The following is an 11792-nucleotide window of genomic DNA, read 5'->3' on the forward strand; positions in this document are numbered from 1 at the left end:
GGGAGCCTCCGGGACTCACCCAGAAAATTGCATTTCATTACATTTAACTCGGCTGTTTTTTGTTTTTTGATCTGTGTGTGTTTGGTGAATACTTTTGTATTTACTTAGCTTTGTGTTGCTTAGCTTTGGCAGGGTTTTCCTGCTGGAGGTCATCCTTGGCTTCGAACCATTTTCTTAAAGTTGATTTGATTATTTTTTCTTTGTTTCTCCAGAGCTTTCTTGCTCGGAGTCCACTTAGACTTTGTCTGCTTTCTTGGCCACATTTGAGTCATTGCCATTCTCTCATGGGCCTCTGGAGTCTTGCTTTGTTTAATGTGTTGTTTTTTTGTTTTGCTGCTCTAGGACCAACTGTTGTGATGTGGTTTTCTGTGTGAGTTTCATGATGTTCTTCTCTTCTTTCCTCGACCTTGTGACTTTGCTCACAGGTTCGGTGGTGTGTCATTCGCTGCATTGCAGTCTTTACGGCCATCCTCCTGTCTTTCTCAGGACTCATGATGCCTATAAGTATTCTGCTTTGGCAGCAATCTTCATTCTCTTTGCAGCTTAACACAGGACCCGAGGCTTCTGGTGGTCGGACAGGGTGTTGGCTGCCTGCTTTCTTCCAACCATCGCTTGAGCTCATCAATGCTGTGTTGTCCTCGACCCCTTAACCCCCCCTTCACAGCATCTGTTAGCATGGTAAGCCTTTATGCACATTTGTCAACCTTTTCTGTTATGTCTAAATGGGTCATTACTTTCAAAATGTTCCTTTGCCTCATTGAGGACCATGGCAAGAAAGTTAAGGGAAGCCACTAAAGGAGTCACCTCAGAAATAGTGCTGAATTTCTAAAATTACCCCTTTCTGCACTGGCACCTCAATAACTTCATGTTGCCACCCTGTCTCCCTGCCTCCTCACACTATTGGTGGAGCTTAGGCTTGAGAGTGAAGGTTTGCTTCACCAGTGTTGGTCAAGTTGCCATCTGGTGGTGGTGAAGGATTTTTTTGTTGATTGTTATCACTAAAGGTGAGGAGTTAATATGTATCCCCAACCCATCCTAATTGAGTGTCACATTTTGATGCATACATTACCTAAAGCCAAAAATCATCGTACTAGAAAATGTTAGTGGGTCGTAAAATTGACATATGCTCCTGTTTTCTGTTTTGGATCCTCTGGTAGGTTAGGATAAGAGACTTTAGTATTACAATTTCTTGATGTTGGGAAACCTTAGGAGGACGGGCTGGCTAGAGTATGTCCCATACTCATCCTGTTGTAGGAAGGCTTCTAAATACCTACTGTAGTTAGAAAGTTCAGAGTTTTGTTTGGTGATTTGTGTTTTACCAGACATTACTCATAGAGATCTTAAGTGTACTGTGCCTTTTTTTTATTTTTGATGGGAGATCACCTGGGAGATTTTGATCACCTGCTACCACCTTGGTAGCAGGTGATCTTTAATTCCTACTGCTACCCCCACCCCTTGAAGTGGATAAGAAGGGTTTGAAAAGGTCTGTATCAATGACTGGTAAGTAGTAGTCATGGGAGCTTCACATATCCAGAATGTCCCTACCATAACAGTGCTTAGCACAGGAAAACTGGTCATTTCATTACACTCAATGCTTCGTTTTCTGGGCAACCCCCATCAGTGTCTTTTCCAGCTTGTACTATGGTCACACTCTGACAATGCCAGGTACTTCAAGAATCTGTCATGCCTTCTAGGGACACGGGTCCTTGTAAACTAATGTTCACAACTCTGTGAGGTGGGAAGGATTTGTGATCAGAGATCTGCCACACAGCAACAAACTGCCTGAGCTGATCAGGATCAATTGAAAGACTTGAATACTTTAATCCAGCTTTGTTCAATTTAGCTCTGTTCACTACATACTATCTAATACAAAGCAAATGTATTAACAAGTATCTCAAAAGGAAATTACAGATTTTCATAATAATGAATTTAGGATAAAAACCCACACTTGTGTATTTGTGAAATTTATGAAAGGAATTTACAACCAAGTCAGTCACAATCTCCTGAGTGTTTTCTCAAGGTCTGAGTGTGTGGTTAAGATGAGACTTAAATCTTAATGTCTAATCAAGATTAGACATTGTGATGTAAGTCACATCCTAATAACACACTCAGACCTTGACAAAGCACTCAGGAGAGTGTGAAAGACTTGATGTAAATTCCTTACATAAATGTCACACATACACAAATGTGGGTTTTTATCCTATGTTATCATGTCTGAGAAAAGACAATACCATTACTCATAATAAGAAATCTTACAAACAAACACAAATTCTACCTAATGAATATGATATTTAGAAGTATCACATTCCTTCCTCCTTTAGATTCTATGCTAATAGTAAGTGAACAGCAGATAACTTAAATATATATTTCTCATCAACACACTAATTACTACACCTGTATGGTCTGAACCCTCTGGCTGCTCAAGGAAGTTTACCATGCAACACCCTGGCGCGCACAAAATGCAAAAATTATACAATTGTTTTCTTTGTTAAACATTATGCTGCTATGGGCCTAATGGCCTTCTACACTGCCAGGCAAAAAAAATCCTCTTATAAAAGTGTTCATTTGTGTTCCCTGATCATGGGATCACAGGAAAAAAAAAATCATAGGTAACATATTTTGGCCGCAATAGGGCGAGGAAGTTTGGCAAAATTGAGGTGTTGACAGACTAGGCATCCTGTGGTGGTCTGCTCCACTAATACTGACAGGCGGGAGTTGCCATAAAGATATTATTACCAAATTATTTCAATGTGCCTGATTTCTGTAGGGAGCCCCTACGGCTCCCTGGAGCTTATCGGGCTAAGCTCTAAGCTTATTGTATGTTTTGTTAGACCGCGCCATTAGCTATGGAGTTCAGACCTACCAGGGACCAGTGCCAGAACCTGGCCCCCTTCAGAGAGGTTTCAGGGAGTAATGGCCCTGGAAAACCCCCTTGTGGTTGGGGGTTTTCCTTATCTGCCATCTACCGGGGTTAAGCACCCAGAAAGGTACTCATAATAAAACAAACCCCACAGGGTAAGACACTAAAACGAAAACCGAACAGAGAGGTAGAAACTTCCTACAATCCCAAGGAAACAAGCAAACATCACACTTTACTGCCGTGCCGCTCGTCCATGCAGCCCTCCCCCGCCCCGAGAGAGAGGGAGGGGGAAAGCCCCGGACCTCACTGAGCCGGCTGCCTAGCACCAGTTCATAAGCTAATGTCAACCAGGATAAACGCTTCTCTGGGCTCAGTATCCTAGACGGTGTTTCCCTTCGTGGCGTTCACTGCCGTGTGTTGTGTTGTGCGGTGGCCAGGTGTTCCTCATCAGTACCAGGGCTGCATGCGCTTAGGGGCTTCCTTCCCTAGGTGCCCTGTGAGTACTGCCCCTGCTTGACAGGGTTATCTTCCCTGGGGCGTTCGGGAACCATTCCTGTAAATGTTCTTGCTGCTCGGCTTTTGCCTCGCCCTTGGGGCCAGCTGGGGCTTGAGGTCCTTGTTTGGCCTAGGGTAGGGACTGTATTGTGCTGGTTTGGGCATCAAGGTGTTGCACGGCCTCCCACCTATGCGGCAACCAGTTCCTGTTGCCTCTGGGGACGGTGTACTTTTGCGGGGATTTTCTTTTGTTTTTATTTTATTTGCCTGGTGGGGGTCTGCCTTGTGTGGCTATAGTTCCACTGGTAGTGTTTGGTGGCCCTCTGCTAGGCCCCCGTGATTTTACACGTCGCAGGGGTTTTCAGTGTTGCATCTACCCCTTGTTAGCTTGGGTGTTAACCGGTTAGCAACAACTTGCCCGGGCTTCCCGAAGGCTCGGTGGACAACTGGATGTGTCTTCCGGGTTCCATCCCGTCTTGTGCGGGTTTGTTAGTTGCTGTGCCCTTGTCTCAGGGTGACGGTCGCCACTTTTACCTCCGTCATGCTGCCTGTTAGGTCACTGACACCTTGAGTCGTGCGAGAGGTGTTCTCTGCATGTTCTCCAGTACTCTTCTGATGTCCTTACTATTCAGAGTACTGACGGCATCCGTGTTGCAAGCTTGGTTTAGGTTGCTGCAACGCGCTAGGTTGGTTTTCCACCCGGATGCCCTGGAGCAGCCCCATTTTGGTTAGGTGCTGTTCGCCCCTTTCCCTCCCTGTTCCCGGCTCCTGACCGTCTGCGGGTTTTGGGGTCGGGGCGGGGTTTAGTTAGTGCTGAGACTCAGGCGGCTTCGGGGACTGCCCTGTTTGGGTTGGGGACGGAGGTTTTTGAGCCTGTTCCTCCTGCCAAGGCTTCTGGGTCTTACCAGCGGCCCTTTCTATGCTGCCTTTTCCCATGGATTCTTCCTTTTCTTTAAGGGCAGAGGGCGTGGAGGACGACTCTGCCCCAGGGCCTCTGTTGCGGGTTCCTGGGGCTGTGGGGAATACCCACTTGCAGTTCTGAAGCTGTTTGCCCCTACCTGAGTCTTCTGCTTCTGGGCGGGGTTTTTCGGCCCTCTAGTCTGCTTGTTTCCCACATTTGCTGGTGTGTTTTCGGCTCTAAGGCGTCGGTCACGGCTCGTTGGTGTGGTGGCCATTTTCTTTTCTGCGGATAATTCCCCGGTTGGCCACCAGGGCGGCACTACGGTTTGTTTACCTCAGCCAGGGTGTATGAGCTCGCATTTTGGGTGAGTTTTTTCCTTTCAAGGGTTTTATCCTCCTGTTGCCATTTCTTTGCTTTTCTGGGGTTTTATGCCCGTCTTCTGTTCCTCTGGGAACGCTTGGATGTTTGTTTTTACACTGGTTTTTGCATTTTCTGTCTGTTTTAAGTGTGTGCCCTAGAGTTTGGGCTCAGTGTCCCTGTCTGTTTATGCCTGCTCCCACACCTTGTCCCCCAGTTTTTGGTCTGTTTTGGGCATTTACCTGTGGGTTCTGTCTGGGTGCTGTGCTTTGCCCTGCTGTGGTGTAATTCCGCCGGCGAATGTGGTAGTTTGGGCTCCCCTGGGTTCGATTCCGGGTTCCTTTAGGTTCTTTGGTTTCGTTCCAGAGGTTTCTTCCTCTTAGGTCCCATTTGTGGATTCAGGGGGCTTTTCGTTACCTCGTGTGTAACCCTGTTCTGCCTTCTGGGGTTCCAGGGTCTTCTTAGCTTGCAGGCTGATCTTTTGGGTCTTGGCACGTGTTGTGGTCGTGCCGGGCCCCTTGGATTTTTGTTGTCAAGGTAGGCCTTTTGGTGCAGTTTTGGTGCTCGTTTGGTGCCTTCTTCATCTGGCTGGCGTGATGCTCTCTTCCCACCAGTCGGTGGCTTGTTTTTTCCTTTCTTTATTTTTAATTTTATTTTCATGTGTATCTGTGTATTTATACATTTTGTGTATGTCTATATGTGTGTGTGTATATGTGTTTATGTATGTATGTATGTGTGTATTTATATATAAGTATCCACTCGATTTAATGGCCTATATGGGGCTGTACCCTGGTCGTTATTTCCGGAGCTCCGGTATTTCCGAAGTAAAGTGTTGGTAATTTTTCAAGTAACATTCAGGTAAGATATATTTTGTACAGACATCCACTTTTTCCACCACTCTAGTGCCTTCTACTCTGTGACATCACAGATTTACGGCACATCGTTTTGATTTGTCAAGAGGCTTGAGTGTTCATTCAGTGACTTTGTTGGACATAACTGCATAATCAAGGAAGATCTGTGCACCATGTTGACTCGAAATGCACTCATTGTGTCAGTGATGGCTGACTAGTGGGTGGATGGGCAGGCAGGCAGGAATGGAGAGGCTGAAATGTACGCAGGCAGGCAGGAAGAGGCTGGGAGGTAGGCAGGGAGAGAGAGGCAAGGAGGGAGGCAGGCAGAGCTTGGGAGGGAGGCAGGGAGGGAGAGGATGGAGATGGATGGTAGGATGGAGATGGAAGGAAGGATGGATGGATGGATGGATTGATGGAGAGATGGGTATTGAGTTGAGGTGAAGCAGACACCTGGGGCTGTGAAATCCGGGGCCCCCCTCCCCCTCTCGGGGAAGGAAGGCCTGTGCAGACAAGCGGCACAGCAGTAAAGTGTGATGTTTGCTTGTTCCTTGGGATTGTAGGGAGTTTCTACATTTTTTTTATAGTTTCTTACCATGTGGGGTTTGTTTTGTTATGCCTACCTTTCTGGGTGCCTAACCCCAGTCGATGGCAGATTAAGGAAAACCCCCAACCACGGGGGGGGGGGTTCAAGGGCCATTGCTCCCTGAAACCTCTCTGAAGGGGCCAGGTTCTGGCTCATGCTCCCTGGTAGTTCTGAACTCCATAGCTAATGTCCCGGTCTAACATAACATACATTAGCCCGATAAGCTCCAGGGAGCCGTAGGGGCTCACCCAGAAAATAGCGTTTCATTACATTCAACGCTAGTTTTTCTTACTCCTGGGCGTGTTGCAGGCTATAATGGCAAGAGCAGCCCAGGGGTTAAGGTTTCCCAACGTCAAGAAAACCGGTCATATTAAAGTGTCCTCCCCTAATCTACCAGAAAACCCAAAACAGTAAATGGGACAGTATGCCACTTTTACGAGCAACTTCCATTTTCTAGTGTGACAATTTTTGGCCTTAACGCATAACGCATGCAAGCGAAAAGCGATGTTCATTGTAAGAGGATAGGTTATCTTGAGATAATTTCAGGACTTAGTGTCCCCGCGGCCTGGTCCGCGACCAGGCCTCCACCCCCCCAGGAAACAGCCCATGACAGCTGACTAACTCCCAGGTACCTATTTACTGCTAGGTAACAGGGGCATCAGGGTGAAAGAAACTCTGCCCATTGTCTCGCTGGTGCCTGGGATCGAACCCGGGACCACAGGATCATGCATCCAGTGTTCTATCCGCTCAGCCACCGGCTCCGTTGCACATTGATCAATAAATCCAGCCATTATTGCTGAAATTTCCTCCATCTCCCAGCCTGGTATAGCTTATATAATGCTAAAATTTCATCTTTTCCAGCATGTTATAAGTAATGCAAAGATAAAAATCCTGATAAAACACATAATAACAATAATAAAAGATATCATATTGATATCTGCATCCATCATATTGTGTTAGGAAACTGTTGTTGCATGCAGTCATACATACTATGTGTTCCATAAATTCTGATCACATGCAACATTGCTAAGTTAAGTTCAAATTTCTAGGATATACGGAAGCATCTTCAAGACTCTCGTCCAGATTCTGTGACAGATTCAGAGGACTATGAAGAGTATGTTGATGAAACCGAAGCATCAGGTGACTTCAGCTTGTTGCTGGGAGAGAGTGACAATGAGCAAGGCAACGACAACGACATCAAGCAAGGAAGTGACATTGACATTGAGCAAGGAATTGACAATGATACATTGAGAACAGAAGACCCTTTAATTTTTGAAGATGCATATAGCACTGAGGACGAAGGTGGCTACAATGAAAGTGTATTTAATTCAAGCCATCATCACCATGAAGATGAGAATTATGCAAGCGAAGAAATTTCTGGGGACAGTCATTATGATGAAGATGGACTCCCTACTGAGGAAGACAGTATTGTTGAAGATGGTGTCATTATTATAGGAAAAGACTATGATGCTGGTGAGTGACATTTCATAATTTTAATGTTTATACTTGTTTTATTGAGTCTGAACAGATCCATGAGTCAGAATTATTTAAGTAGTATTTTCAAGAAAACTTAGCAAGTCCCTTATGACTGAAAGGTTACTCTGATTCAGCATGGAAATATAATGTAAAAAAAATATTCTTATTAAATATTATGGAGAAAATACCAGCGTTGATTGGAATGAAACGCCATTTTCTTGGTGAGTTCTGGAGGCTTCCCGGAGCTATCCAGGCTGAATAGATATGTATATCTTTCTGGCATCAGTCAATGCATGGAGTTCTTCCCTACCGGGGACCACGAGCCAAAACCTGGCCCCCTCTAGAGACGCACGAGGAGCAATGGCCTATAGAGACCCCCCCTGAGGTTGGAAGCATTCTATGTCTGCCATCGACTGAGACAGGCACCAAGAAAGGTGCCTGTCTTTGTTAGTATCTTTGTTTTCTCTGCTGAGATGACTAAACCTAGGTCCTGACATGAGTCTAATACAGAGTTAAGAGTGTTCTGCGTGTTAACATACCCAGTGGTGTGTATCATTATATCATCAACATAGCTAATGATGTGGACGTTGGGTTTGCTTGATACAGAGTTTAACAGCATGTTTATTAAGATATTAAATAAGGTAGGCCTGAGGACACCTCCCTGCGGGGTATCCTGTTCAAAGTCTCTTGTTACACTCCTATGCCCCTGGAAAAATACAGATGACTTCCTGTTGGATAAATAACCCCTGATCCAACAAAGAAGCCAACCACCAATATTCATTCTTGCAAGCTCACTCAAGATAACATGTCGATTTGCAATGTCAAACGCAGACTTGAGATGCAGGAAGGTGGTATATGACTTTTCAGTGTGCAGGGTAAGAAAGGTGGTGATGCAATGATGCACACTCCATCAATGCATGAAGCCATATATCTGGGGGGATAGCATGGTTCTTATTCTATGGAGGAGACGGTTTAGGCCCATTCTCTCGAATGTTTTGCAAATGCAGCTAGTAAGGGAAATTGGGCGGAAAGCATTCTCTTGATTTGGCTTGGGAATTGGAATGATTATACTGTTGGTCCAAGAGATAGGAAGTTCCCCAGTAACATAGCTCGTATTATACAGCTCAAGCAGGGGGATTCCCTGGTACTAAAGGAAGTAGACGTAATATGTCATAAGTGATACCATCTTCACCGGGGGATGTGGCTTTACCTTTGTTTAGGCCCATGAGTAATTCAAACTCAGTAAATGGCACATTGCATTCATCTTCCTTGTGGTGCATGAAGTCAACGAGCCTTTCTCAATCTCTGTAACCAGCATTTAATCTGAATTGTGTGTCTGGCGGAAGCTCACTGTCTGGGGAAAGCTTATTGAAGCTAGAGGTGGTTGCCCAAACATCAACTAACTCATTTGCTCTGTGTAGAGGGTGAGGGTGTGCTACTTGGCCGATCTTATCACCTTTAATTCTTTTAATATCCTTCCATGCCTGACTGAGGGGGATGTGAGAGTTGAGACTGTTAACAAAGGTTTCCCAATTATCTTGCCTGAGCTCTGTCGTGTGCTCCCTTGCCTTGGCTAGGGCTTTCTGAAAGAGCTTAAGCATTGTTGGCGTACGTGTTTCCCTATACAGTATGTAAGTCCAACTCTTCTGGCAGTGCGTTTCAAAGTACGCAGTTTGGGGTCATTGTAATAGGCATGGTGTTTATTACTTTTCAAATTGTTCCGACTATTGGATGGTGCAGGACGCCGACCTAAAGGGTCAGCGAACATCTGAATGTTCTGTACTAGACCGTCGTTAAATGTCTGGACTGTGGAGGAGGTATGTATATATACTATATAATATATATAAGTGCTGTACCACTCTGACACATGAGCAACAAAGTCTTCACGTCGAGCAGGAAGAACACTGAGCAGTTTGCGCTTGAAAGTCCCACCGGGCAGGATGGTATTTCTGATACATACAGTAGTCAATCTAGGGGTGATGATCTGACAACAAATCTGTTACAATAGATGATGTGCACCAGACGTGAGAGACGTTGAAACCAACACAGAGGTCTAGAATGCCTCCACAAATATGCGTGGGTTCAAGGTCACCCACAATCTGCACATCTTGGTGACTATTTAGTAGCGACAGCAGTTGATTCCCATTACCATTACTGAAGCGAGAGCCGCCAATGTCCTTGTGTCTAGCATTGTAGTCACCAAGAATGATGGTGGGCTCTGCTCGAGTGCAGGTTGGAAGATCAATATAATTTAACTTTCCTGCTGGAGCATATAGATTAAATACATTGAGGACAGAGTTACCCACATAGATCCTCATTCCATAATATTGTTGACCGGCAGTTTGTTTTTCTGGCAGAAGTTGATGGGGTAGGGATTGTTTGATGTATAGAATGCAAGAGTTACTGGATCTGAGGCTGTAAGAAACAAATGAGGGCAATTTCGGGGGTGAGAATCTTGCGGGAATTCTGCACACCTGGAGACAAACAATATCTGTGTGTTCAGTTGTTACTTTGTGATGTAAATCTGAGAACCTTTTTTAGAGGGATGCAATGTTCCAGCTAAGGATGGATAACTTAGTTATTTGTGCATCTACAGTAAGCACTATATTGATTGATATTATTAGTCCACTTAATATATATTATCTATTTCAATACAATATAAGTCCAGGAACACTTCTTAGCTTATTACCAATGTCACACATTTGCCTCCAATTGTCTAGTACAATTTGTCTGTCATTTCCCGCTATAGAGTCGTTTTGAACATACTTTAGCACGAAGTATGGTGCACAGCTCTGGCAGTTAACCTGCATGGAAGGGCTCCACTACACAAGGTTTCAAGATCACTAGAAGTTTCCTCGGATTGGCAAGCGAACACATGTTTGGAGGGTTCAGGGGTGGAAGGGGGAGTTTGGCATTCATTGCTTAAAAGTCCCCTTCACACACGTGAGCATCATCGCAATATCGCTGGTGGATTTTTTCTCATGTCGGAGCTGCTCTTGCAGCCGTTTCATCTCCTGCTGTGACTGCTGCTGGTGTTCCTGCAACCAGTCATGAAAGGCAGCCGCTGCTTGAACAGTGGAGCGACCCAAGGGCGAGGTGATAGGGAGGCTGAGATCTGTCTCATTTTGATCCAGTTCCTTATCCCCCACTTCCAGTTGACTGTGGTGTCCAGCTGTGGGTGGTCCCTTCACAGTAGGTGACATTATCCCAGGACCAGGAAGTGGCCACACTACATCAGGGGCTGGTTCTTGTGGGGGAGCTGGGGTGATGGCACAAGTCTTCGGTCCGGTACCGGTCCCCTTGTGCACTTCCTGACGTCATGCTAGTTTGCTATTTTTCGTTTGGGGAGTTCTGTCCACCTGTTCGGCCTTCGGTCGTAATAATTTTACCAGAATAGGGGGTTTGTTTTGGGGTGCCAACCTTTCTGGGTGCCTTTCCCGGTTGATGACAGACATAGAATGCTCCCAACCACAGGGGGGGGGGGGTCTATAGGCCATTGCTCCTTGTGCCTCTCTAGAGGGGGGCCAGGTTCTGGCTCGTGGTCCTTGGTAGGGAAGAACTCCATGCATTGACTGATGCCAGAAAGATATACATAGCCATTCAGCCTGGATATCTCCAGGGAGCCTACGGGGCTCCCCTCAGAAAGTACATTATTAACGGAGGCAGGCGTTAACAAACAACCTCCAGTGGGTTGTGGCTAAGAAAAATTATGGAAACTATTTATATGTTCCACCACTCAGATTCAGATGAGATATACGATCACACAAATAACCACCAGAGCCATACACAAGAAGGAATACCGGATGAAGACCAGACTGTCTTAGAGGAAGCTGAACCAGAGTTAACAGAAATTCACAAAGCTCCTGGAAAAGACAGTCACCAAGGTGGCAAGCAGTTCCAGTTGTTTCCTGTACGGGCGCCAACACCACATCAAAGGCCTGCATCTACTATCAACAATGAAACTACAGCAAGATCAAAGTGTTGGTGTGATAAGAGGTAAGTCACTCATAGTCTTGCGTAATCTTGTCAAATATTGTTTTATATTGCCAGCTTATTTTATTGTCACACATGATATCTTCCATTTGAATTTTTTAATGTAATTCATTCATGTCTCATGTTCCTCATGTTCCTCATGAGACATGAGGAGCGAATGAACGAAGGAAGGCCTAACATGCATGAATACACTCTGACTTCCTGTCCCTGACACAATGAATTATTATAATTATATTATCTTATTCTTGAGTTATAATTCAAACACTATTTCTCTGA

The 11792-nt window shown here is 45.3% G+C and overlaps 1 protein-coding gene across 1 annotated transcript in view; it reads left to right on the forward strand.

Annotated features, from left to right (window-relative positions):
• Positions 1–526: 526 nt before the first annotated feature.
• The window catches only part of LOC138351030 (uncharacterized), a 37506-nt gene continuing 26240 nt past the window's right edge, over positions 527–11792 (forward strand). The window contains exons 1-3 of the mRNA XM_069302529.1: positions 527–678; positions 7097–7520; positions 11264–11519. Of these exons, the coding sequence (XP_069158630.1) occupies positions 625–678; positions 7097–7520; positions 11264–11519 (734 nt within the window). The 5' untranslated portion in view covers positions 527–624. The remainder of the gene's footprint in view (positions 679–7096; positions 7521–11263; positions 11520–11792) is intronic.

This window comes from Procambarus clarkii, chromosome 48, assembly GCF_040958095.1.
Source record: "Procambarus clarkii isolate CNS0578487 chromosome 48, FALCON_Pclarkii_2.0, whole genome shotgun sequence".
In the NCBI taxonomy this organism is placed as follows: Eukaryota; Metazoa; Arthropoda; class Malacostraca; order Decapoda; family Cambaridae; genus Procambarus; species Procambarus clarkii.